The sequence below is a fragment of the Hemicordylus capensis genome, chromosome 9, assembly GCF_027244095.1.
Source record: "Hemicordylus capensis ecotype Gifberg chromosome 9, rHemCap1.1.pri, whole genome shotgun sequence".
In the NCBI taxonomy this organism is placed as follows: Eukaryota; Metazoa; Chordata; class Lepidosauria; order Squamata; family Cordylidae; genus Hemicordylus; species Hemicordylus capensis.
In genome coordinates, this window is record NC_069665.1 from 3,522,651 (window position 1) to 3,550,270 (window position 27,620).

At 50.4% G+C, this 27,620-nt stretch overlaps 1 protein-coding gene across 5 annotated transcripts in view; it reads right to left on the bottom strand.

The window, feature by feature from the left end:
- Positions 1-27,620, bottom strand: part of WDR59 (WD repeat domain 59) — a 56,094-nt gene that overhangs the window by 17,562 nt on the left and 10,912 nt on the right. For 3 of the 5 annotated variants that reach the window (XM_053271112.1, XM_053271114.1, XM_053271115.1), the window contains 17 exons: positions 26,439-26,574; positions 24,414-24,499; positions 23,169-23,249; positions 22,432-22,469; positions 19,593-19,681; positions 16,622-16,738; positions 15,819-15,896; positions 14,799-14,955; positions 13,406-13,485; positions 11,485-11,611; positions 10,590-10,714; positions 9,527-9,691; positions 9,217-9,312; positions 7,333-7,489; positions 5,864-5,933; positions 4,432-4,585; positions 1,925-1,981 (listed from right to left, as the gene is read on the bottom strand). In XM_053271112.1, the coding sequence (XP_053127087.1) occupies positions 1,925-1,981; positions 4,432-4,585; positions 5,864-5,933; positions 7,333-7,489; positions 9,217-9,312; positions 9,527-9,691; positions 10,590-10,714; positions 11,485-11,611; positions 13,406-13,485; positions 14,799-14,955; positions 15,819-15,896; positions 16,622-16,738; positions 19,593-19,681; positions 22,432-22,469; positions 23,169-23,249; positions 24,414-24,499; positions 26,439-26,574 (1,813 nt within the window). The remainder of the gene's footprint in view (positions 1-1,924; positions 1,982-4,431; positions 4,586-5,863; positions 5,934-7,332; positions 7,490-9,216; positions 9,313-9,526; positions 9,692-10,589; positions 10,715-11,484; positions 11,612-13,405; positions 13,486-14,798; positions 14,956-15,818; positions 15,897-16,621; positions 16,739-19,592; positions 19,682-22,431; positions 22,470-23,168; positions 23,250-24,413; positions 24,500-26,438; positions 26,575-27,620) is intronic. The other 2 variants (XR_008311269.1, XM_053271113.1) reach the window with 1 other exon arrangement.

The following is a 27,620-nucleotide window of genomic DNA, read 5'->3' on the forward strand; positions in this document are numbered from 1 at the left end:
ACATAACACGCTGATGGAATCTGAGCTGTCTGTGACTGACTAGGAGAGGCATCTTGGGGTCATGGTGGACAGCTCATTGAAAGTGTCGACTCAGTGTGCGACAGCTGTGAAAAAGGCCAGTTCCAAGCTAGGGATCATTAGGAAGGGGATTGAAAATAAAACTATTAATGTCATAATGCCCTTAGATAAATCTACAGTGCGGTCACATTTGGAGTACTATGAACAGTTCTGGTCACCACACCTCAAAAAGGACATTATATAACGGAAGAAGGTGCAGAAGAGGGCAACCAAGATGATCAGGGCCCTGGAGTAGGGGTGAGTCCGAACCGGTCCGGCGGCCATTCTAAAGAATGGCCAAACTGCCGGACCGGTTTGGCCCTTGCTGGTCCGGGTCCGGGTGGGGGGTATTGCTTTAAGGGCGGGAGGGCTTGCTTACCCCTCCCGCCTCTTTGCCCCCTCCAGCGCCCGTATTTAACAGACTAACGGGGCGCTGGAAACCAGCTGCCCCCGCCCCCCCCGCCACGAGCAGATTTACCCACCAAAACTACCAATACCCCTGCCACCGCCGTAGCCCGCCAGCCCTCCCTCCCTCCCTCCCAGCTGCCCGCCCGCCCGCCCGAGGACTCACTCGATGCTTTAGAAAAAACGAGAGGAGCTACCGGACGGAGCTCCTCTCGCTACGAAGGCCTGCTGCATACTGAAGGCGCTTTGCGCGTGCGCACATGCGCGCGCCGCAAAGGACACCGATCGCCGGAGGCCCGGTCTACCCATGCGCGCGCGCAAAGAGCCATAGCTCAGGCTCTTAGTCATTATGCCTGGGGTGGCCAACCAAGGAACCACAGATGGTCTATGGGAGGAGAGCTGGTCTTGCGGTAGCAAGCATAACTTGTCCCCTTAGCTAAGCAGGGTCCACCCTTGTTGCATATGAATGGGAGACCTGATGTGTGAGCACTGGAAGATATTCCCCTTAGGGGATGAAGCCGCTCTGGGAAGCGCATCTAGGTTCCAAGTTCCCTCCCTGGCTTCTCCAAGATAGGGCTGAGAGAGATTCCTGCCTGCAACCTTGGAGAAGGTTGAGAAGGCCACTATGCGTAGACCAGTGTTTCTCAACCACTGGTCCATGGTCTGGTGCCGGTCCGTGAGGCATCACTAATAAAAATCACACACACACCCCAAAAATTGGGGGCCAACAGGGGCCACTGGGAGTTCTCTGAAGCTCATTCCCCGGCAGCCCTTGCTGCTGGATAACGTTCATTTCACTTCCTCAAAATGAACATTATCCAGCAGAGAGGGCTGCCTGGAAATGAGCTTCGGAGAGCCGCCTGAAATCATTTATTTTGGGGGGGGGGTGCAATGGGGGCGACCCCCTTACTAGCTGCTGGTCCAGGAACCTGTGCATGAACAATGTACTGGTCCATGACTCAAAAAATATTGAGAAACCCTGGTGTAGACAATACTGAGCTAGATGGACCAAGGGTCTGACTCAGGATATGGCAGCTTCCTCTGCTTCCCATGTTGTTGGACTACAACTCTTGGCTACTGGCCATTGTGGCTGGAGATGATGGGAGCTGGACTTCAACAACATCTGGGGACCCCAATTCAACATCTGGAAACCCTTGCACTGCAGAATTCTGTGCTACGTTCTCTGTATCGCTGCAGGAAGTGCCCCCACCCCGAAGCCCGGCTCGGGGGCCTCTGATCTTGCTCCCACCAGAAACAACCCTTCAGCAGGGACTTGCAGCCATCCAAGTCTCTCCTTATCTACGCCCCCTCTGGGTCCGCTCAAGCGCAAGTTGGCCCTCCTGGGTCTCCTCCCCCCGCTCCGGTCCAGGTCACGCCAAGCCAGGCAGGTGGCAGGTTATTCTTGGGCCCCCAGGCGGCAGACAGAGTTAGTCAAGGGCAGCAGTCACACAGCGCACAGTACCGAGAAGTCGTTAATCGCTTGTATGGACCAACGCCGTCTGGCAGAGCAAGGAGACATCTGCGCATGAAAACGTTACGCCCGGGAGGAGGAGGAGGAGGGAAGACGGAGAGCCGGTGAGAAAATGAGAAGAGGAAGAAAAGAACACACAGCTGAGAACCTCGGAGCTCAGGGGACCGAGGAGTTTTGTGCCGATGCACAGTACCAAAAGAAGGAGAGGGGGCGTTCTGAAGCCAAGGCCCAGCTGGAAATACCCACTCCCAGCAGAGTTCCTTCTGGATTCCCAGATGTTGTTGACTACGACTCCCAGCACCCCCAGTTGCAATGGCCTTTGGCTGGGGATTATGGGAATTGTAGTCACCAGCCTCTGGGAACCCCTGTTACCGGCAACACTGCCTCCCAGGACAACCACAGTGACAGACAATGGTTTCCTATTCACACTCACTGAGAAAAGGACAGGCAGGCAAGGCACAGCTAAGGAGCTACTCAGCCTGGCCTGCCCTGAAAGCTGGTGGCTTTCCCGGGGCACAAGCAGAGGCCTCCCCCAACCGGTGGTGCCAGCTATGGAACCTGTCGCCCCAATGGATGAAGGGTCTGTTTTTATTGCCTTGCAGCATCCCTCTGCACCAGAAAGCACAACGCTCCCATCCCAAAGTTTGCTTGCCCAAAGTCCCAGGACAGATATGGGCCAGCCCCCAACAGACTTCTTACGCTACTCCTAGCTACCGAGGGGCTGCATCTGAAGCATAACCTCGTGCTGCAGACAAGGGGTTCCCAGCCTTGTGTCCTCAGATGCTGATGGACTACAACTCCCATCATCCCCAGCCACAACGGCTGAACCTCTTCCACAGAACCAGCTGGAGAGGTGCGCAGGGATGCTGAGAAGCCTAGTTCCTCCCAGCACTTTCCCCATAGGGAAAGCAGCGGCCATGTGTGGCTTCCTGACCATCTCCGCAGGGTCTGGTCCTGTAGGAGAGGCTTCTTTGGTGCCAGAGATGGCAGGCCCCGTGCACGGCTGGCCACGCTGCGAGGGTCTGCCTCTGCACAGCAGGGTGGCATGGGATACACATCTATTGGCATGGGACGTTCTGACACACAGGTCTAGTTCACACAGAGTCACATCATACAGAGCTGGAAAGGACCCTGGACGTCTTCTAGTCCAACGCCATTATTTAGTGCAAGACTCTGCTACAGATGGCCATCCAGCCTGTGTATGAAAATCTCTTGCAAAGGAGAGCCCACCCCAGCATGAGGCTGGCTGTTCCACTGTCCAACAGCTCTACCAGTCAGGAAATTGCTACTAATGTCTAGCCTGAATCTGCTTCCTTGTAATTCCAACCCCCAGTCCTCCTCCTGCCCTCGGGAGCAACAGAGAACCAGTCGGCTTCTCCTTCAAAGTCCTCAGATATTTGAAGATGGCTCTCAGATGCCCCCTGGAGTCTTCTCGTCCCCAGCCTATGGATATGCAGCTCCCCTACAGAACTGGATCTCCAGAGCCCTCACTATGGTCGTTGCCCTCCTCTGAATCCATTTAAAATGTGGTGCTCCGAACTGGACACAGTATTCCAGGTGAGGTCCAACGAGTACAGAACAGAGCGCAACTATTGTTTCTCATGAACTGGACACGATGACTCTGTTGATGCAGTGCAAGATTACTTTGGCTTTTTTAGCAGCTGCATCACACTTCTGGCTCATGGTCAACTTGTGGCCCAAAAAAGACACCTAGAACTTCTTCACCAGCCGTGCTGCTAGGCCAGTTCTCCCCCATACTATACTTGGGCACTTGATTCTTCTTATCCAAATGCATGACTTTACATTTGCTGCAATTGAACTGCATCTTGCTGGTTTGGTCCAGTATCTAGAAAGGACTGAATCTTGATTCTGTCTTCTACTGTCTTTGTCCTCTCACCCTGGCCAAACTTTGTGTCATCTGCAGATTTCATAAGCATCCCCTCTACTTCCTCATCCCAGTCACTGACAAAAATGTTGAACAGCACAGGGCCTGGATTTTAGCCCTTGGGCAGTCCACATCCCCTCCAGGTGTATGTGGAGTCATTCATGAGAACCTGTTGGCTATGGTTATTCAACCAGCGGTGAATTCACTCCACACTCACCCCATGTTTTATCACCTTGTCAACAAGGATATCATGGGAGGCTTTGTGAAATGTTGGATGCAAAATTCTTGCATGGAGCATTGGTCAGCACAGGGACCATTTGGAAGCATGAGATGAGTCCCCAGATCCAGTCCAGTGGGCAAAAGCTGAACAACGCAGCCAATGTTCCAACTTAAGAGTGAGCACAGCTAGACTCAAGAGCATTCACGAGAGGGCCAGCCGCATGCTCTTTCAGCAGGGCAGCTTCTGCGAGGCGGCCTCTCGGACCTCTGGTGCTCTATTACAGAACGGCCACCCTCAAGAGTGCTGCTCAAAGCTGTGATGCCAGCAAGCTTTGCCGAAGGGACGTACATTGCTCAAGAGATGGCGAGGAAGGTCCATTGCACAGATGCTTACCCGCTCTTTGTAGTAGAAGGAACTGATGGAGACCAGTTCCTTTTCACTGCGGGTGGGGCTCCCGCCATACAAACGAAGGTTGCCGGGGGTCTCTGTACGGATCTTCATGGGAGTGATGAGGCCGCTATGGTAGGCTGAGAGGGCCGACAAGGAGCTGAGCAGAAGAAACATGTTCCTGAAAACTGAGCGCTTAGACTCATCCCCGCTCTTGGCATGCACTGAGTGCATTGCAGCATCATATGAGCACACAAAATTGCCTGAATCAGATCACTGGTACATCTAGCCCAGTACCATATTAACCTGAATAGAAGACGACTCTGAATCTAAGACAAATTTATTAAAAACAGAGGTTATACCTATATTTACCCCAAAGGAAGAGGGCTCTCAATTTAAGACGATACCCAAGTTTCTAACATCAAAGAGCTTGGAATTCAGACACCAAAGAGTCCTGAATTCAGGTAAATACAGTATTGTCTACCACAGGGACTCTCAACGTTGAATCCCCAGATGTTATTGGACTTCAACTCTCATAATCCCCAGCCACTCTGGTTGGGGATTATGGGGGTTGAAGTCCAATAACATCTGGGGACCCAACGTTGAGTATCCCTGGTCTAACAGCGTGATGTAGTGGTTAGAGTGTTGGACTAGAACCAGGGAGAACCGAGTTCAAATCCCCATTCAGCCATGAGACTTGCTGGGCCAGTCACTTCTCTCTCAGTCTAATCTACTTCACAGGTTGTGAGGAGAAACTTAAGTATGTAGTACACCGCTCTGGGCTCCTTGGAGGAGAGTGGGATATAAAATGTAAAAAATAAATACTCTAGGAGTTCCCAGCCTTGGGTCCCCAGAAGCAGCCAAAGGTCTTTGTGGCTGAGGATTATGGGAGCTGTAGTCCAAATACATCTGGGGACTCAAGTTTGAGCATTCCAGTCTACTTTGGCTGAAAGCAGCTCTCCAATTTCCAAGGGAGAGGATTCTCTCAGCCCTCCTGCCTGAGATTCTTTTTCATAAAGATGCTGCGTGACAAACCCAGGGCCTTCTACATGCAAGGAGGCACTCTACCACTGAGCTAGAGTCCAAAAGAAGCTGGAAAACTCTGTCCCCCTCACTCTCACAGACACACATTTGTTTGGGCTACGCAGCCAGTGGAACAGAGAGCTCTCCCCTCTTACTACAAGGATAGTTTCTCCACACCAGGGCTGCTCAACTTTGGTCCTCCTGAAGATGTTGGCCTACAACTCTCATAATCCCTGGCTACTGGCCACTGTGGCTGGGGATTATGGGAGTTGTCGTCCAAAAACAGCTGGAGAGGGCTAAATTGAGCAGGGCTGCTCTGCCTCCTACTCTTGCAACTCGGGGGCCCTTTTGAGGGCTGAAAGGGTGTGTGTGTAAATAAACTCAACAAATGAATGAAAATAAACTGCGTACTTACCGGGGGGTGGGTTCCGTAGGTGAGACTGCACGGTGCATTGTCATAGGTCTTGTAAAGTACACCAAGTATCCTGCAAAGATGAGCGATATCACACATATTATATATGCTGAAGGATCCATGAGCAATAAATTCATACTTCCCGATACCAAATTTTGCATACACAATCCTGCCACTGAAATTAGCTAAATGCACTACTTTTTACATGTGCTTGTGGGAAAGTTTAAATTTTTCATATTTGTTTTTAGAAGGAAGGCTGAATATAATAATCACATGTTAACTATTATTGTTCTCAACAGAGTTTTAACACTCAATAACCAGACCAATAATTCCAAAACGACATCATGCCCATGAAAAAAACAGACGATTCCTCAGATTCAAAAATACCATGTACTATCATTATTTAATAAAATGAATAATATGTGAAGTTGAATCCCACAAATTTCACAGTTCTTTTACTTCCTTTTCGAAAATTAATAAATAAAAAAATTGATAACATATTTAATTTATTGAACTTTCCTACATGTATAATCTATGAAAAAACCACGGGCCTCACCTACTAGTGAGATCTAAAGTAGAAGTTCGGACTACAGAAAAACCTTGTCACTCGTGAGGGTTCGGTTCCTCGCCTTCTTCCACGAGTAACAAAGCATTAGGGCTATAGGGAAAGGGGTGTTAGGTTCCAGGGTGGAGGGAGAAATTAAAACAACGTCCCAAAAACATCCCCAAAATGGACCAGAACTTACTGTGGTGAGTTCTGAAGGTCCCCCATGTGCCCAGGAATACCCCCCAAAGAAGAAATGCCTCTGAAAACTGCAAAAAATTGCAGAAAAAAGTCTGATTTTTTCCAGAAATGAGCCACAAATGGCTCCTTGAGACAAAATGGAGGGCAGAAGTGACCTCCACAGTCACTTCCAGCCCTATAGGAACCGTGGATACAGGGGTTTTAACCCTATCGTACCCACGGATAGTAAAAACGGGTGTCTATTAGACACTCTGTGGATGCCCAGAACCGCGAATCATGGTTCCGCGAACAACAAGGATCTCCTGTACTTGTACACAGGAACATAGGAAACATAGGAAACTGCCATATACTGAGTCAGACCATTGGTCTATCTAGTTCAGTACTGTCAACCCAGACTGGCAGTGGCTTCTCCAAGGTTGCAGGCAGGAAGCCCTATCTTGAAGAAGCCAGGGAGGGAACTTGAAACCTTCTGCTCTTCCCAGAGCGGCTTCATTCCCTGAGGGAAATATCTTGCAGTGCTCAAACATCAAGTCTCCCATTCATATGCAACCAGGGCAGACCCTGCTTAGCTATGGGGACAAGTCATGCTTGCGACCATAAGGCCAGCTCTCCTCTCCTCCCTGGCTTCTCCACCTCCCTGAAAGAAAGCTCACTACATTTTCGCCAGGAGTCATTGCCATCTCTCTGCTTCTCTCCACTAGTATCACACAATTAAGACTCCACCAACCTGCCCCACAGAACCTGGCTCCAGAAGTGCGGGGAAATGGGATGTTGGAATCCTGGTACGAGCCGTAGGCATTGGAGACCCTTGGAAAGGTGGGCAAAGGTGGCGTGACGGAGTTTTGTAGTGCGTAGGGGTTGCCTGAGGAGCTGTCCTCTTGGTTCTGAAACACATACACACAGAAAACAGCATGCTTCAAGCACTTCTCCTGGACAAGTGGCTTCAGGATTGCAGCACCAACACACCCCAATGGTCACAAGGATGTGATGGAGGCTTGTACGGGCTCCCTTCTGAAGCGTCTCTTAAATTCACTTAAATCAGGCCCAAATTGCCAGACTCTGAGACAAGCTCAGCTCCTCTGGTGGTCTAGAGCCCTTGAATGTGCAGGCTTAGAACTGTACTTGGACGGCTGTGGGTGAACAGTCCTGTGACATCTGCCGCTTCTCTCTGGGAGCCTCTCTAGCAGACAGGGCTGTATTCCACCTTCCTGCAGCCCAAGTCATGTGGGAACTGGGTATTTGTCACAGAACACAGCCATCTGGACTAATGCTTCTAAAAGGAGGAACACAGAAACACGTGTCTCCTGGCAACATGACTCCAGCGGAATCATTTTTGCTGCCATTCCCCACAGTGGCTCCCCAAAGGACACGTTCATCCCAACTGGAAAGCATTCAGCACAGGGAGAGGAGCTCTCAGCTAGGGGATTGCCTCAAAACAATGCAGCCACCAAGAGCCCAACTGCTAAGGGCACATCTGCAAGGAAACTGCTGATGGGGGCTCTTGGAGCACTTCCAGGGCCTACAGCGGCAGAGATGCCGTTCTTGGTAGTCCATGTCAGCGAAAGGGATCAGCACAGGCCATGCAGTCCGCATAACCTGCTTCTGACTTAAAAGCTGGGAGGATGACCAGGGGTGGGCGGGAGAGAGAATCAGCCTTCTCGAAGAACATTTTCTGTGTCAAGAGTACAAGCAGTTTTGCAAAAACCTTATGAGCCAGATAAGAGGAGCAGCCTCTGCTTTCTGGCCTCTGCAGCAACCCAGTGCCAAATCCTTACGTTAGGTGCCTATGTTTCTGCACCCCTGTCCCATGACCCCCAGACAGGGCCATTTCGGCTGCAGCCCCTCAGCTCTGAAATGCTCTCCCAGTAGACCTTCACCATGTCCCCTCCCTAAGGAGTTTTTTTTAAAAGATCTTGAAACTTACTGGTTTAGGGTAAGTTTGAATGAATTTTCAAACTTGAATGAATGACCTTTGAATGAATTTTACTATGGCCCAATCAGTTTTCAATTTTAATTGGGTTTTAACTGGGTTTGCTTTGTTTATGCTATCTTGTGTTCTATTTGTTTTATTGTGTTAAATTTTATATTACTTTTATTGTTCTACTGCTGTGAGTCACCCCAAACAGTATTGTACTGGAGGGACAGGATATAAATATTTTATGTAAAATAAAATAAGTGTGGTTTCTGCTCTCAGTTATTATGCACAAATTATACAGTCAAGTTTCCTTCATTTGGAGAAATCACAGGGGTCAGCACACCCACAGTGCAAAGGATGAGGACCAGGGCTTGAAGTGTTAAAGCTGTCAAAAACTGACAGTACTGTAAACTACAGTATGTTCAGCCAAGAGGCCTTCCAGCAGGTTCAAATCCCTGCGCGGCTGTACAGCTCACTGGGAAATCTAAGGCAGGTTATTATTTCTCAGGTTATTATTTCTCTCTCATTTCCCTACCTCGCAGGGTCATGAGGTTATAAAAGAGCACACAGACTTCTCTGGAGGAAAGATGGGATTCAAATTTAACACAATAAAATTAAATGTCTAGTCAAAAGCAGGAGGAGCTGCAGACCAGGGCACAATGAGAGACTGGCATAGAGGGAGTGCCTGCTTCCTACCACAACAGACTCCAGGCAGGAGACCAACTGGCGAAGACACGGCTCCAGGCAGCACTGGTTCCGCTTCACTTTCTGCATGGACGTATCCTTCAAGATCTGCAAAAGACCCAAGATGCAATCTGAGTCACGCTTACCCCAGCTTCCTCACAAATGTGCACAAGAATCAAAATTTCTAACACCAAGAATTACCAAAGAGAACAAATGAACAAGCTAGCCCTCTTCTTTCCTCCTTGGGTGGGCCAGCCAGCAACGAGACCCCTTCCAGCCTTCTGTCATCACCCCCACAGAGACGGCTCTCACACAGACCCACCTTCAACAGCTTGGCTTTCATAGTGGAGGGGATGGTCGTCTGGTTGACAAACTGGAAGGAGGGGGCAGCGTTATTGGGGTACTGGGCAGGAAACATCACCAGCATCTTGACCCGGTGGTTGCTGCAATGCACCGAGACTGTGCAGCTGCGATTCACAGCGTCCATCTGCAAGAAGCCACACACATCACGAGGTTAAGGAAGTCTCAGGAACAAAGGGGGCTGCCATATACTGAGTCAGACCCTTGGTCCATCTAGCTCAGGATCATCTACACAGACTGGCAGTGGCTCCTCCAAGGTGTCAGGCAGGAGTCTTTCTCAGCCCTATCTGGAGATGCCACCAGGGAGGGAACCTGGGACCTTCTTCATGCAAAGAAGAATGTACTAAAATGAATGACAGGGAATGCCCACTGAAAAGCTCTGGTTCCTTCCAACAGCCATTTGGAAATTCAATGCATTCCATGGCCATTTGGAAGGAGGAATATAGGAAGTTGCCTTTTACCAAGTCAGACCCTTGGTCCATCCAGCTCAGAATTGTCTACACAGACTGGCAGCAGGTTCTCCAAATTTACAGGCAAGAGTCTCTCTCAGCCCTCTCTTGGAAATGCTGCCAAGGAGGGAACTTGGGACCTTTTGCATGCAAGCAGGCAGGTGCTCTTCCCAGAGTGGCCCCATATTAGATACTCCCTCAGGGGAATATCTTACAGTGCTCACACATGTCGTCTCCCATCCAAATGCAAACTAGAGCAGACCCTGCTTAGCAGAGGGGCCAATGCATGCCTGCTACCACAAGACCAGCTCTCAACCCCTGAGCTAGGAGAAGAAGGAGGTGTGAGTAGCAGCCCAGCAAAGGCAGGAAGTGGAAGAGAAAACCATCAGTCTTAATCCTTGGAAGCCCTTTCCAGTGGAACCTGCTTGGCCAAAGAGCACGTGAGCTCTCCAATTCCAGGCAGAGATTGGTTTGTTTCTGTTCTACATGTCTGTGTCCTTTCCAGAGCAGCCCCATCCCTTCTTGGATCTCTTACAGTGCTCAAACGTAGCCTCCCATGCCAATGCAACCCCTCACCTCCATGTTGACGTTCCGAATCTGCACATTGATCAGAGAGAACTCCTGCTGCAGGGTTTGTGGCAGCCCCAGCTGATCCAGCTTTTTCCCCACCAGGAGGCTGCTTGGGGAGTCGTCTTTGAACACTGTCAGGGAGAGAAGCACTGAACACACACTGGAGATCTGCATATTACCCTCCCTCCTCCCCAAAAAGACACTGAGGAAGGAGAGAGACAGGAAGGGCGAAAGCCCCAGGCATGGGCGTGATGGAGGCGGGACAGGCACCGGCCCCTTTCTGGCCAGGCACATTTCCACCATCTGTAGGACACTGGCACTGGGAAGGTAAGCAACGGGTGGGATTTGCTTCTTGCTGGATGCTGAGGGAACTGAGGAGTGATTATGCTTCAGCTGTGCTATGTCTTTAGACATGGGATGTGCTGCTATCGGCCTCCTGTGGAGTGTGAGCCAATGCACTACAGGACACAAAGAAAATCGTGGCCTTTTCTCACCCAGGCGTTTATATGAGCATTTTCTTGCTGCTGCTGCATCTGTCCTGTGTTCCATGGTGTGTGTGTGTCTGTGTGTGTGTGTGTGTTTTCCAACTTTTAAAATAGATTTGTATTGTTTTTCTGACATTCCAATTTAATATTTGTATTGTTTTAACTGTTTAATCATTGATTGATTGATTGTAAACTGCCTTGAGATTATTTTAATGAAAAGCGGAATATAAACCTAACAAACAAACAATAAATAAAGTCAAGCTGCCTTCTATGGAGTCAGAACCTTGGTCCATCCAGGTCGCTTTGACTAAGACTTGGTCTTTGAATAAGATTGGGTGCCTCTTCCTTGCCCCAGGTCTCGGTCTCCAGGGGATGCTGCCGACCCGCCCAGGCAGATCCCGCCCGCCTGGCCTCACCTTCATGGCTGGAGTTCTGTTGGGGCTCGGTGTCCTGGGCAGGCAGGGCCTTCTCTGGTTCTGGCAGCAGAGAAATCCCATCGATGAGCTCCTCCTCCTCCCCATCCAGGAGGTCATTGGAGCACAACTGGAAGAAGAGGCAGAAAATGCAGCAAAGCAGAAACCCAGCCAGGCACATCGCGGGTGCGGCCAGCATCACAAGGTGCAACAGAGAATGTTGCGGTCCCAGGTGGCGGAGAGCAATGCAGCTCAACTTCCAAGAAACTGTGCCCGCTCTCTATAATCCAGGGCAGGAGGAGCAACTTCAGCCCTCCTGCAGATGTTGGACTACAACCCCGATCATCCCTGACTACTGGTCACAGTAGCCTACAATCCCTGGCTATTGGCCACTGTGGCTGGTGATTATGGGAGTTGTAGTGGTGTGGTGCGGGCTCCAGAAGAGCCCTGAACAAGCTCCCCCCGCCTGGGCTACTAAGAGCCCTGAGCCAGCGCTTGCCCGTCCTTTTCAGGCAATGTTTGCTGCCTGAAAGCATCTATTCTCCTTTCTCTCCCTCCAGAGAGGGAGAAAAAGGGAGAATAGATGCTTTCAGGCAGCAAGCGCTGCCTGAAATGACAGGGAAGTGCTCGCTTGGGCTCTTCGGAGCTTGAGGCCACGCCCCCTTTGCACATGACCTCAAGCTCTGAAGAGCCCAAGTGAGCGCTTCTCTGTCATTTCAGGCAGCCATTGCTGCTTGAAAGATCTATTCTCCCTTTCTCTCCCTCTCTGGAGGGAGAGAAAGGGGAATAGATGCTTTCAGGCAGCAAATGCTGCCTGAAGGACGGGAAAGTGCTCGCTCGTGGGCAGAGAGGGGATACTCTCGGGGCTCAGGCATACCCTGTGTGCGTGACGTCATGCGCATGGGATGTCGTCAGAGGGGACGCCGGACAGGGCTTTGCAGCTGCTGGAAAGCACCCTGGTGATGTATCATGCATGCATTTGTACACACTTCAATTTGGGAAATGCTTGCTTAGGGAAAGAAGATACAAAGATGTAATGTCCATATCAAGACAGCTGAGCAACCAACAACAACCTCGGCAAAATGCTGAACAAGGACACTGTCTTCCCTGGAGGTTGTCAAGCCAAGAGTGGTTGGCGAACTTCTACTGAACAGATAGAGCTGCCTTCTGCTTGAGTCAGACCAGTCCATCTAGCCCAGTACTGTCTGCATGGATTGTCTAGGCCTCTCCAGGGTTTCAGACAAGAAACCAGCTCTACCACCAGATGCCAAGGACTGAACTTGGAATCTTCTGCATGCAAAGAAGATGTCCTGCCACTGAGCTGGATTGTTTCTTGTTGTTGCTGCATCCGTGCTGCGTTTCATGGTTTTATTGCATATGTGTGTGTGGGTTTTTAAAAACTTTTAAAATAGATTTGTATTTTTTCTTCCTCAACATACAGAGCTTCCTTATACCAAGTCAAACCATAAACCCACTGAGCCTATCACTGTCTCTTCTGCCTGGAAACAGCACTCCAGAGTCTCAGAAACAGAAGTCTCAGAGAGAGAATTCTTTGAACGGAGATCCTAGGGATTGAACCTATGGCCTTCTGCATGCAACACTCACTGAATTACAGAAATCTTATCACTGCAGAGTTAGTCTAGATGATCCTTGAAGCAGTTTCCAGCTGTTTGATTCATTCTGCTGAACTCACCATAATCAGCAGCAATAAAGAGCTTTCTTTACAACAGTACTTGACAAACTACCAAGAGAAAGTCCCCTGACCAGCATGGCAAGAAATGGATCCAGAATGGTAGGCCCAGAATAGCCTGACAGTTTTGCCAGCTAATACATGCTTTTCTGAATATTAACCTCTAAAACCTGCAACTTTTAACAGGATGCAAAACACACACACAAACCCCACCCTGCCATCTTTTGTACCTACCCGCTGCAGCTGACAATCCACACGCCACATCCGCAGGGTTTGATCCCGAGACCAAGTGACCAGTTGGTAGTCTTTTGATCCTGAAAAGAGGAGAGGAAATGCAGTCCAGATCAGAGTTAATGTTAGGCCAAAGAAGCTGCTTATGATGGAAAGGGGAAGAGAAAGTTGGAAGTGTGGAAAGTGTCTTACTTCCAGTTTGTGGGGGACAGGGTGTCTACACTCTCTCTCTGCCACATGTCGAGCTTGAATTTGGCCATTTGCAAAGCAAGATGAAAACAACACCTGCATATCACAGTCATCACTGGCCTACACATTTTGCATGAACCACACACAAAAATCGAAATGCAGCTGTCAGAATGAATTATGCAAATTTGCTTTTGCTGCATTGTCTACTCAGCTTCTCCTAGTTGTGAGGCATTAATGGACAAACAGCTGCTGAAAGCACTGAACTTCCACTTTTTAATACAGCACACTTCAGTCTTCTTCATCTAAGCCCACATTGCAGGGGGACTCAACTATGGCTCCTACATTTTCATAGAAACCTGGAACAAAGGAGCAGTTCTCCTCTTCTTCGTCATAGCTACCACCTTGTTTCCCCAAATATGTGAGGTGCTGAAGTGTGCCTTGAAAAGTTAAACCACCAAGTTGGATGTGCCCACTGGGATGAGAGGGGCCTCATCCAGTCTTGATCTCTATAAGCAGAGACATCATCAAGGAGGCACAAGGATACTCCTGATGCATAAGAACTTAAGAAACTGATTTAGAGAAACAAAGAGAGAAAGAGTCAGAAAGGAAGCCCTCACTCCCAGTCACTTATGATGCCCCTGAGTGAGTTTCACAGACCTGTCTGCGCATCTTTCCCAACCCAAAAACTAGGATCCACCTGTGGCTGTTGCTGGTTGCAAGCTGTAAAGGGCCAACTGAGATTCACCTGCCAGCACCTGAGAATTATCCAATCTATTTGGAGCTGTGGAAGCCCATACTCTTCGAGTATGTGCACAACATGTCCACAATGCTGTTGTGGTTCTGGGAATCTGGGCAAGCTTCCACTGGGAACACAGGAAGCTGCCTTACACAAGTCCATTGTCTCCACGGACTGGCAGTGACTTCTTCAAGGTTTCAGGCAGGGGGTCTTTCCCAGACTGGGGAAGAGACTGCTTGGTTAGTTCTTCTGAGCAATTTAGCTTTAAATAAACTAGTCTGAAAACTGGAGAACTGTAAAAAGAGATGGGAATCACACAAAACCCAACGTAAGCGATCCCCCTGACTGACAGTGCAGAGAGAGAAGAAATCTTGCAGAGGCCCTGAAGAGCAGACCCACCTCTGCACTTTTTAGCAGGTGGGGCGGTGCAGGGAAGGCCCTGCAAGAATGCCCCCCCTCACCACCACTCACCTTCCTTCTGCTTCCGCCACTGGAACTCCAGCACCACGTCATCGTGCCCGACAAAGGTGTGGACTGGTGTGTTCATGTCAAAGACGTTCCAGAGGAGGAGGCTGTTCTCCCGCCGCAGCTGCGGCACCATTACTGTCACCAACCCATGGCTGAAAGGCTGAAGGGAGAGGAGGGGCCGGTCAGAGGCTGCTTGGGCAGTTTCCTTGTTTTTACCCCTGTTATTCTTGAATTCACCCCAAAGGAAGCCTTTGGCTAAATTCAAGACCACCTCCCAATTTCGAACATCCAAGAATCTGGGGGAAACCTAGTCTGGGATTCAGATGAATATGGCAGTTGACTCGGATTTCTTTAATGGGGTGGACAGCGCTAGTTGGAAATTCACAAGAGTGCATGCTGAGGATTCTCTCCACAGTGGGGCTTTGCTCCACGTGCTGACAACGAGAGAGGTTAAATTGTCATGAACCCGGGACAGGGCCTTCTCTGTGGTGGCCCCACAGAGGCTCTGGAATGCTCTCCCAGTGAATGTCCACTCCTTGACATCTGTGGCTGTTCTTTAAAAAAACAACTAGAGGCCTTTTTATTCATTCAGGCTTTTACCCCTGAGGGGCTGCCAGGTTTCTTAACTCCTCTGCTAGTCTGTTTCTTTTTTATGGGGTGTGTGTTTTTTTATGGTTTTTATTGTTTTAACTGGTTTTAATGAAATCTTCATGCAGTTTTATTGTGTTTTAATTTTTGAAAACTGCTTTAGGATGTCTGGAGAAAGGCGGTTTAGAAACTGAACAATAAATAAATAGGACAAACAGTCAAGGCCATCTGTGTTCAGTGATCCTGAGCATGCCCTTTGGCTTAGGAACAGGAGTGGGATCAGACCAAAGTGCATCTAAACCAGCAATCTTTGCAAGAAACCCAGGAAGCGGCAACTGCCCAGAGGTTCCTTCCACCCACCGCCGCCCCAGGCGGCAGCCACTCGGGCAGCCACTCCCTCCCGCCCTCCCCTTGCCCCTCCTGCAATGTCCTTACCGTGTATCTTGCTTTCCAGACAGGAACCTGGCAAGCCAGGATGTTGAGGTATTTTCGGGGCTGTCGGTAATCCCAGAACTTCAACAAAAGAGGTAACAGACCAGCTCAGGAGGAGGAGGATGGTTAATAACAGCAACTCATGAGTGAGTCAAATGGGCAGTATTAGACAGAGATTCAGGGAACTAAAAGGTTCCGGGGGGGAGGGGTGTTGTGTTGCAGAGGGGTACAGCTCTATTTGCAACCACTCTCCTCCTCAGGGATCTGGTACCGAGGCTCCACTCCAGGGCTGCACAACTCTGGCCTTCAAGCCGGTTTTGGACTACAACTCCCATCATCCCCCACCACAATGGCCAAGCACCAGGGATGATGGGAGTTGTAGTCCAACTTGTAGTCCCAGGGAGCGCACAAACTGTTCGGCGGAATGGCACCCTTTCTCCTGGAGGAACAGAAAAGACCAGCAGAAACACTGCATCCTCGTAAACGCCGCAGGGGGAGAAAATTAACTTTTAAAAACATATGTGCCGCCACGTTTCTACCAGAAAATACGGTAGATAGACGTTAACAGCTAATTCAACTGATACAGTTTAGAATTTATTACTAATGTAGTTCATTAATGCTTAAATGTCTTTACTTTTATCTTAACTGTCTACTTTTGTTCTGCCGGTCAGAGACTGAAATAAAGTGTGGATTTGACTTTATTTTGCATAAAACACACCCACGAACAAACGCTTCAAAACATTTAACAGATAACAACAACAATACGGGCAGGAGCCTCCCAAATCCCGTCCAGCCCACCTACCTACCCTGACGGAGTTGTCCTGGCTGGACGTGGCCAGAATGTTCTCGTTGTCTGGGTGCCAGTCTAGGCCATGGATTTTGGAAAGGTGAGCCGCCAGGTACTCCACAGCGGTGCTGGGTTTCTGCAAGAGGAGACCCTGTGTCATGGGCATGCTGGAAGACTCCAAGGAGGAGCTGGAGGAGGTTACAGCAAAGGAGGGAGGGCAAGGACCAGAAGTTGCAAAGGAGAGTGGGTCCGACGCATGGAGAGTTGGAAATGAATTAGAACCAGGTGAGGCAGCTCCTGTGGAGGAGGCGCGGCCGGTCTCAGCTGTGGAGAGGCGTAGGTCCAAGAGACAGCAAGAGTTAAGGGACCACATGTGTAGAACAACAGGCAAAGCTGCTGACTCAGGAACTCTTGATTAACAGCACTGGGGGTCAGCCTATTTAAGATGACTGCACCACAGCTACCCTGCTGATAGCAACGTCAATTTTCTGTGAGCTAATCGGCTGTGTTTGTGTATTGCCTTGACCGTGTTTGGACCCTGGACTGTGTTGACCTTGTCCGTGGACTTCGATTTGTACTCTGTTGGATTGATTGGATTTGACTTGGACAGAACCTGGTTTGGAGAATTGCTTCCTGTGAGACTTTGCTATTATACTTCTGCCTCTGCCTGTTTTACGCTCCATCTGGCTAGCCAGACAGATTTACGACACACTGCTTGAAAGACTTCCACAAGAAAAGACAGCAAACGAAACTTCAACCAGCAAACTAGTCCAGTGGCTTTCAAGCTTTTTAGCTCCAGAAAAGCCTTTCGTCATCAACTCATCAGCCACAGAACCCCACCAGTACACTGCAGAACAATGTTATGGGGGGCACTGAAGAAGACTAGCATTGCCACACACGAAAGGAGAGTGTGACCAACAAAATACACATGGCACTTCTATGTGGCTGCAGATTGCAGGAGAAAGGAGGAGAGCTGGTCTTGTGGGAGCAAGCATGAATTGTCCCCTTTGCTAAGCAGGGTCCAGCCTGGTTACATTTGAATGGAAGACTACATGTGTGAGCAATGTAAGATATTCCCCTTAGGGGATTGAGCTGCTCTGGGAAGAGCAGAAGGTTCCAAGTCAACTCCCTGGCAGCATCTCCAAGAGAGGGCTTAGTCAGACTCCCACCTGCTACCTTGAAGAAGCCGCTGCCAGTCTGTGTAGATAATACTGAGCTAGATGGACGAAGGGTCTGACTCAGTATATGGCAGCTGCCTATGTCCCTAAAGTCACGAGCAGTTAGCAAGTGGTTTTTCCAGGGAGCCGGTCCACCCTTACTGGCCCTTTCACTGAAGAACTCCTGAGCACTGCTCCCCATAATAGGGATTTCCAGATGCTGTTGAAAAGCAGTTCACATCATTCCCAGCTGCAATGGCTTTTGGCTGAGGATTATGGGAACTGTATCCCATAAACTCCCACAATCCAGATGTTTCCCCATCTGGATTCCCAGATGGGAAACAGATTCTCTTCTGGGAATCCCTGTTAACAGGTAACTCTGCTCCTGAGGAGCTTCTGAGAAACACCAGGGGTCCCTGGAACATAGTCTGAAAGGCTCTGCACTTGATCGGGTCAGGAGGCACCCCTGAATTCTGGAACCAACCACGTGACAAAGAATCAGTATTGGAATAATGAGAACAGCAGGGGAAGGGAAAGCCCTTGGCCACATAGCAGCAGTAGCAACAGTCCACGTTCGCTTCTTTGCACGCATGCCCCAAAGTGGAAAGGACCAAGACTAAGCTGCCAACAGGGCCCAGGCACCTGGCTCTCTGAAACATGGAGGCAGCTGACGAGTGGGATGGGCTTCTGACCTAACATCTGGTGCTCCACAATGACCAGAAAGTGGGCTGCAGCTTGTTGGTCCAGCTGCAGCAGGAGATTTGGGGAGCCAACAGAGGCCCTGGTAACGGGAGGAGAGCTGTTCTGGTGGCAGTGAGCATGCATTGCTCCTTGGCTAAGCAGGGTCTGCTTTGGTTTGCATTTGGATGGGAGACATGTGAATGGTGTAGGAGATTTCCCTTATGGGATGGGCACCTGCCTGCCTGCATGAAGACGGTCCCTGGTTCACTCCCTGGAAGCATCTCCAGGTAGGGCAGGAGGAGACTCCTCCCTAAGACCTTGGAGAGCTACTGCCAGTCAGTGTAGACAATACAGGTGGGCCTTGTTATTTGTGGGGGTTCCAGTCCCCCTGATTTATGTGGGTAAATAAACCACAGATAATGAGGCATTGAGTCTATGGCAATGGGGGTGGGATTTCTGTTCCTGGAGGGCAAAAGAAAAATGGCGAAAAACAGCAGAAATAATTGAAATAAAGTGTTGTGCCATGCTCTGCGGATCACCAGCTGCCCAGCAATGCCCCACAAAACCGCCAATTTTCCACAAAAGATCATGCTCCCTTTGGCAGGACTTTAGCTTCCAAGAAACCAAGCATCTGCCCGCATGCATCCAAAGATGTGCCTTCCTACCCCTGATCCTTCAGTTCCTGTTCGTGGAACTTCACCTTTTGCTTTTGGACCACTTTACTGCCTCTGGCCCCCGAGATCCACAAGCAATACCTTCGTGGACCCCAAAGCCTGACCACTTGGGGGACTCACCCCACAGAGCCCTGATATGAACTCACACACTCCTGTGGCTACATTTAGATCAAGGCTGTTTCCTGGCTGCCTCTCACTATCAGCCCCTTGGGAATTGTAGGCAGGAGGAACCAAAAATAACTTCCACCACAACAAGGACAGAATAATCAAGCCAGCTCTTAGGTATTTCATTCCGGAGTGGAAAGTCCTCCTGGCTCCAGGCAAGACGACCGAGGGGGAGGGGGCAGCCTCTACAGAATCCGCCGGCAGCATGGCAACAGCTCCGCAGCTGGAGGGGAGGAGGGCCCCTCCAGACGTTATGCCAACGAGCAGCCCCCTCGCATCAGAGAAGGGTGGCAAGGAAGGGCAGCAGACTCACCCGCTTGTCCCAAATGCGGACGTCCCCATCGTGGCTGGTTGCCAAGCAGTTGGCGTTTTTCTTGTTCCACTTGACCTGGGAGGCTCCAGCTGCAGAAGGAACAGGACATATGAACATAAGAACAGCCCTGCTGGATCAGGCCCAAGGAGGCCCATCTAGTCCAGCATCCTGTTTTGCACAGTGGCCCACAAGATGCTGCTGGAAGCCACAGGCAGGAGGTGAGGGCATGCCCTCTCTCCTGCTGTTGCTCCCCTGCAACTGGTACTCAGAGGCATCCTGCCTTGGAGGCTGGAGGTGGCCCACAGCCCTCCGACTAGTAGCCGTTGATAGACCTCTTCTCCATGAAGTCATCCAAACCCCTCTTAAAGCCATCCAGGCTGTCACCACATCTTGTGGCAGAGAATTCCACAAGTTGATTAGGCGTTGTGTGAAAAAGTACTTCCATTTGCTGGTCCTAGATTTCCTAGCAATCAATTTCATGGGATGACCCCTGGTTCTAGTGTTAGGTGAGAGGGAGAAGAATTTCTCTCTCTCCACTTTCTCCACACCATGCATGATTTTATAGACCTCTCCACCCAGTCGTCTTTTTCTAAACTAAAGAGCCCCAGGTGTTGTAGCCTTGCCTCATAAGAAAGGTGCTCCAGGCCCCTGATCAACTTGGTTGCCCTCTTCTGCACCTTTCCCAGTTCTACAATGTCCTTTTTTAGATGTGGTGACCAGAACTGTACACAGTACTCCAGGTGTGGCCGCACCATAGTTTTGTATAAGGGCATTATAATATTCGCCATTTTATTTTCAGTCCCCTCTCTCATGATCCCTAGCATGGAATTGGCTTTTTGCCCAGGACACCTGAGGGTCAACGCACTCTTTCCAGAAAGGCCATCCATGCCGATACGGTGGAGGGGGCAACCCCACCGTCAACTGAAGCAGTTGGTAGCTCAGCCCACCCATCTATATTACGCCCTGCCTCCTGCTCCTGTGTTTAGTCTAGAGGCATAACCCTCACTTTCCATGCAAGAACACCCAGGTTCCAATCCCAGCCGAGCCCTTGGGACTGGGGAGGAGGGAGCTAGGCCTTCAGGGCAGAGCTGGGACAAGGCATTTGTGCGCCCTCATTGGAAAGTTACACCCCCAAGAAGAGTATGAAGCACACAATTTTGCCTCCCCAAACCTGTTTGTGTGCCGGTTCCCGACTCCCGTCCAAGATACTTTGCCCAACTTGTCATCAGCATTTGAAGTTGTGGGGTTGGGGGTGGGGGGGATCTTGGGGGGAAGTCGGGAAACGGTGCAGGAACCGGAGGATGGGGCAGTTTCTAATAACATACTCACCAGGAATGCACACTCACCAGGAGCCTCTGGTTCCTGTCTTACTTGCTTTCAGGCAGTTGTGTAAACCAGCCGTATGCAACAAGGTCCTGCTATCCCTTCATAAGAATGGCCCTGCTGGATCAGGCCCAAGGCCTATCTAGTCCAGCATCTCGTTTCCCACAGTGGCTCACCAGATGCCTCTGGGAAGACCACAGGCAAGAGGGGAGGGCAGGCCCTCCCCCCTGCTGTTACTCTTTTTTTGGAAGGGTGGTATATAAAACAAACAAACAAACACAGACTCCCCTGCAACTGCTGTTTAGAGGCATCTTGCCTCTGAACCTATAGCTCAGACTAGTAGCCATTGATAGACCTGTCCTCCATGAATTTGTCTAAGCCTCTTTTAAAGACATCCAGGCTGCTGGCCATCACCACATCCTGTGGCAGAGAATCGCAAAGATTAATTATGTGCTGCATGAAAAAGTACTTCCTGCCATAAACATCAAACTTACAGATTCCTTGAGAAGCCATGAGATGGAACATTTGTGAATTATAAAGGAGGGCAGGATTTTTGCTTTGCACTGTAGCTCTGCCCAGCCACCTTTTGCAACTGTTTGGGTAAATCCTCTCTCCCCTCACCCTGCAAATCTCCGTCTGGTACTATCCACTGAAAGGCACTGGGCACCTTCATTTTAAGCCTGGAACTTGAAGCAAAACAAAACATATGCCACAGAGGATGGACTTGTCTGCTATTTAGAAGTATGTTTAGGAAGGACAACATGATCGTGAAAATGGTTGCTCATTGTGCCCGATGCCAGCTGCATTCCAGCCTTGCTTGCCTTCCCCGCATCCTGGCTCTGCTTTAGGGAAAGGGCCGCAGTTCAGTGAAGGAGCCCGTGCTTTGCCTGCAAAAGGTCTTGGACCCCATCCCTGGTAGGAGTGGGAAGGACTCCTGCCTGCAACCCTGGAGAACGGCTGCCAGGCCGTGGAGACAATACTGAGCTGGGTGGAACCACCCGTAACTGAAGCCTCTCCTTTCCAGAACACAGAGGCAATGTTTCTGCACTTAGGGATCACCACACTTTCGGGCTTCCTGTCCATTAGCAATCTGGCTGCTCCTCCTCCTCCTCCTCCTCCTCCTCCTCCTCCTCATCATCTCCTTTTCAAAATGATTTTTCTCTCGTTTTAATTTACAGTGTGACTGGAAGTTGCTGCTGAGCGTGCTCAACTTCTGGTCTCTTCTGGTCCGAGGAGGCAAAGGGACAGCAAGGAGGTACGCTGCCACCCCACTGGACTGTTTTAAAAGGCAGTGCCGGCAGGGGAAATGCAGCGAGAGGGGGAAGAGCACCCTCCTCCGCCCTTAAAGAGATCCCCACCATCTTTGAACCGGCAAGCACCAGCTCCGTGCACACCACCATCTCTCATATCTACACAGCCTGTGTGTGATCGACAACCGCAGCACGTGGGGAGGTGTCTTGAGGACACCAAGGGGGGGAATTCAACCTCACCACCCAATCAACCAACCAGTACTTACCAACTGCAGAGAGCGAGACCGTGGGCTTTCGGGTATCTCTGAAATACAATACTGGCATAAGCATACACGCTCTATCCAGGTCAGTGCTGCCCCAACTTTTCTTCCCTTGAATTAAGACTGGGAGGTGCACTCTTCCTCCTTGCATCCCATAAGCTTAACTTTTACGGGCAAAAAACAACCCCACCCTCGGGAGAAGCCCATCACCTAGTTTTCTGTAAAGGTCACATATCTAGGTAAGTCAAGTGCTTGAAAGGACAGAAACCCAGAGCTGTGCCTCATGCAGAGATGCAGCAAGCAGCCTCCTCTGGGGGCAGGCAATGCTTCTGCAGATCTGCACCAGGAGTGATTTTTCTGATCCCCTTACACCTGATGCAGGGACATGACCTGCCTCTGGACTGGAAGTCTCAGGAGGACTAGGAAGCAGCAAAGGAGTGGGAAATTTTCCATTCCCGAAAATTCACTGGCTGACCTCCAGGCACCAGACTTGTGCACGTGCAGCAATCGAATTTCAAACTACGATTGCACGGTCACTTGAATAGGAGCAGGGGCAACTTCCACCCATCTCCCCTTCCCTCTGAAGCCCAGCATGCAAAAGAGGAAAGAATCTGCATTCCCTTTCAAAAATGTCCAGAAAACCCACATCTGAGCGATGCCAATCCCAGCTGCCCCACAGGAATTGGCTCCCAAAGGCCACAGAAGGCCAGGCCCACCCTCTCCGAGTGGCGTCCGGCTCTTACTTGATATCCCAGATGTAAATGTAGGTGTCAACCGAACTGGTAACCAGCAGGTCTGGCTCAAACACCGCCCAGTCCAAGTCGCTGGAAAAGAGACAACCAAACCAAGGGAGGAGGGCAAAAGGTTTCAGCAGCAGGCCTCAACCCGGGGAGCTTGCCATGGTCAAGCTCCCCACAATCACTAACACCAGCGTGTTCGCTGTCAACAAAAGGCACCACAATATATTTAATGCGAAATCTTACTCCATACCCAACCCAGCCTCTGGTCATCAGAATACAGGAACAGCCCTGTTCAGTGGACTTTCAGGCCCAAGGCCCATCTAGTCTAGCATCCTGCTCCCCACTCACAGGCAAAGGATGAAGGCATGCCCTCTCTCCTGCTGCTGCTCCCCTGAAACTGGGATTCAGGGGCATCCTGCCTCTAAGCCTCGAAATAGCCCACTGCCATCAAAACTAGCAGCCACTGATGGATCTGGGGACTCACAGCAGGGAATGGTATGTTTCACCCTGCCCGACAGAACCACCCTGATATTGCTGTAAGCATCATCTCTTTTAGGATAAGAGCTGTTAGCAAGCTGTTGAATAGTGCTCTGGTTACTTATCCTAATACTTAGCATTTGAATAGCACTTTCAAGTGGCTACTTGTAATTGCTATGCAGCCCTACAAGACAGGCGAGTGAGCGAGCAGCGTTCCCCTGCAACAGGGAATCCCAGATGTAGTTGACCTCAACTCCCAGAATCCCCAGCTGTGGTGCATTATAATAATGTTAAGGAGTTGTGCGGCAACATCATTATAATGCGCTGTGGCAGTAGCTACAGATGCTGGGAGTTGAGGTCAACAACATCTGGGATTCCCTGTTACCAAAAACATTGCTAGTGAGTTCACGACAAAGGTAAGGTCTGAACCAGAGACTTTCCAATCCAGAACCCCGTCTCGAGCCACAATGCTATACCAGCTCCAGTTCATATCCTGAATATGTCAAGTCAGCCACGGAGGCAAGTTCAGAGGCTGCTACCAAGGAATATTTATTCACCTATACAGACCCCAAGGTTACAGCAGCGGCATCAGCTGCACTCCCCCACCCCCTGTATGGGACATGGGGGTCAAGATCCTTCTGCAGGCAGAAAAAAAGACGTGTGGACTCCAGCATCCAGCTCCTCACATCAGGGCCGAAACTCCCAACCACATAAGCCAATATGAGGGACTCCTTAGCCCACCTGACAGAGGAGTGCACCAGGGCCCCATACCTGATCACACGCGTGTGCCCTTGCAAGGAGGTGCCAACTTCCCCGTTACCATCTTTCCATTTGTACAGGTCAACTCGCTGGTTGCTCTGGAATTAAACAGAGAACAAGAGAAGCCTTAAGAAGGGCAGCTGTCTGTAGCTAGAGAACTGCTCCCTGGGCTTTGAGCCCCTCAGCCCTGTCCTTTGAAACTAGCTGGAAAGGCCTTGCTCCAAATCCCAAGGCAAGGCCTTGGAAGCAAGGCCTTCTACCCTTCTCCTGGGTGCTCTTCACTCAGAGGCTCCCTGAACAAGTTCCTGGAGAAAGTGCATCAACACACACACCACTTATTACTATTACTACTTCTACTACTACTACTACTACTACTACTACTACTACAACAATTATATCCCGCTCTTCCTCCAAGGAGCCCAGAGCGGTGTACTACATACTTGAGTTTCTCTTTCACAACAACCCTGTGAAGTAGGTTAGGCTGAGAGAGAAGTGACTGGCCCAGAGTCACCCAGCTAGTTTCATGGCTGAATGGAGATTTGAACTCGGGTCTCCCCGGTCCTAGTCCAGCACTCTAGCCACCACACCATGCTGGCTCTCACTACACACCTTGAAGTTTCCAGAAACCCTGCAAGGTGCAACTTCTGAGGACAGCTTTGGGCACTTCAACTTCAAATGAGTTCCTACACTGTCCGTTTTAGATCCTCTTTTCTTTAATGGCACATTTATTCATTTATTGATCTTATGTTTCTATCCTCAGGGTGGTTTTTTTTGGTCCTGAGGTGGATACACTGCCTTGAACATCAAATGAGGTGAGTGTAAATGTATAATTAAAACAAAACAGGAGGTGCTACTGACCAGCTTTCTTCTGGCCAGCTGTCAGGGAGAAGTGGAGCATATGTGCCAGACTAGCCTCTTCCTGCCAAACAATACTGCTTAAAATCTGCACACCACCAGGAAAAGCTCTCCTTTGGGAGCATCCCAAACAGCATCACGCTTCCAAAATACTCTGTTAAGCCAGGTTCTCCTAGGATGCTGCCTTATAATGAGTCAGACCCTTGGTCCATCTAGCTCAGGATTGTCTCGTCTACACTGACTGGCAGTAGCTCTCCAAGGCTGCAGGCAGGAGTCTGTCCCTGCCCTTCCTGGAGATGCTGCCAGGGAGGGAACCTGCCAAGCAGATGCTCTCCCACTGAGCTATCGCCCCATCCCCTAAGTGGAATATCTTACAGCAGACAGTGCTCACATGTCATCACCCATCCAAATGCAGACCAAGGCAAACCCTACTTAGTAAAGGGAGCCCAACAACATCTGGGCCTCCAAGGCTGAGAACATCTGCATTAAGAAGAGCCTCCAAACTGGCAGGGGAAAGAGTGCTGCAATGCCATAACTGTCTCATCAACAGCCATCCTACATGACGGCAGCAGTCCCAGTCACACATGCACAGGACTCGCTTCTGAAGGACCACTTCTGGTGCTGCATGTGAAAACCGTGTGTGGGAGGCAAACAGAAAACGGCTGCGCACCCTCACCTCTGTCATGTTGGAAAGGGTGGATAACAGGTGCAAGCCCCGCCTCTTGGGAAGCTTACAAGACTTGCAATTCCAAATACCGGACGGAGTACAACCCCACAATTCCACATCCTGCAAGAAGCAGTTCTTGCAAGTTAACTGCAGAGTTAAAAGGTGTGAGCTCGTCCCTGCGACATAAACCCACGCAGCGGATCACCAAAGTGTCACCAACCCTACACAGGAACGGGACCGTGGGGATCCAGTTTGGGACGGGAGCATGGCCATAGGGGGAGGCGGCCGTAGCTCAGTGGCAGGGCCTCTGCAGGCTTGCGTGCAGAAGCTCTCAGGTTCAATCCCTGGCAGCCTCTCCAGTTAGGGCTGGGGAAGACTCCTGTCTGAAACCTCGGAGAGGCACTGCCAGTCTGGGTAGGCAGTACTGAGCTAGATGGGCCAAGGGTCTGACTCGGGAGAAGGCAGCTTCCTCAGTTCCTTGTGTTCCACGTGAGCAGGGTGGGCAGGGGGCTCACCGAAGCAGCAAAGTAGTGTGCGTGGCTGTCGTGTGGGTTCCACTGCACAGCTCCGATGTCCCACTTGCTCTGGCGGGAGATCTTGCGATGCCCTTCGGCTGGTGCCTCCAAGTTAACGATGTAGAGGAAGCGGCGTCTGCAAGACACACGCAGGTGGGAGTTATCCTATCAGAACCGACCTGCACGTTGCATCCAGTTGTCCGGGGCACACAGTCCACTACAGACTCCCCCTGGCTTCGGAAGCCTTACAGATGCCAGAGGAAAGGGAGGAGGAAAGGTTCCAAGTATGTATTCTGGTACTAGCAAAGTGCCCATCACGACAATGGGTGGCGGAGCAGAGGAAGGCGCGTTGATTTTGAAAGGAACCAGGCCACGGAGAACGGACGGCACCCTGCTGCAGGCATTCTGCTAGGGAGGGCCAGGCCACCCCACCATTTGGATCGCCAAATACTTGCCCTAAAAGCAATGAATGGCCGCCATTTGCTCAGGGCTTGTTCTGAGGCTGGGGCTCATAGGAAGCTGCCTTGTACCAAGTCAGACCCTTGGTCCATCTAGCTCAGTATTGTCGACACAGACGGGCAGCAGCTTCTCCAAGGTGGCAGGCAGGAGTCTCTCCCAGCCCTACCTGGAGATGCTGCCAGGGAGGGAACTTGGAACCTTCTGCATGCAAGCAGGCAGGTGCTCTTCCCAGGACAGCAGCATCCTGAGGGGCGTATCTTACAGGGCTCACATGTTGTCTCCCATTCAAATGCAAACCAGGGCAGATCCTGCTTAGCAAGAGATAATTCATGCTTGCTACCGTGAGACCTGCTCTCCTCCCTGTGACCCCAACCCACTGACTAATGAGCTTGCTGCCATATTAAAGTTTCCTTAAGTTATTATTTATTTGTATTGCTCATCTGCATATTATTGCTCATCTGCACAGGATTGTTTCTTGGTCACACTGCAGTGTGACGGAAGCCTACGGATAAAACTAAATGACATGCAGAGTATGTAACCAGAGTATCTATGTGTCTTTGTTCAAACTGTGAACTGTAGGCCTGTGGGGCCACAATCCAGACTGCAGCAGGAGTGACCTTTAACCCTTGGCCTGTCGTGGTTCTGATCCACCACCCAGCTGGTTAGTCCAGGGAAGAAAACCCTACTTGGCTCCAATGTGAGAGCGCCCACTTTTTGCCCCAG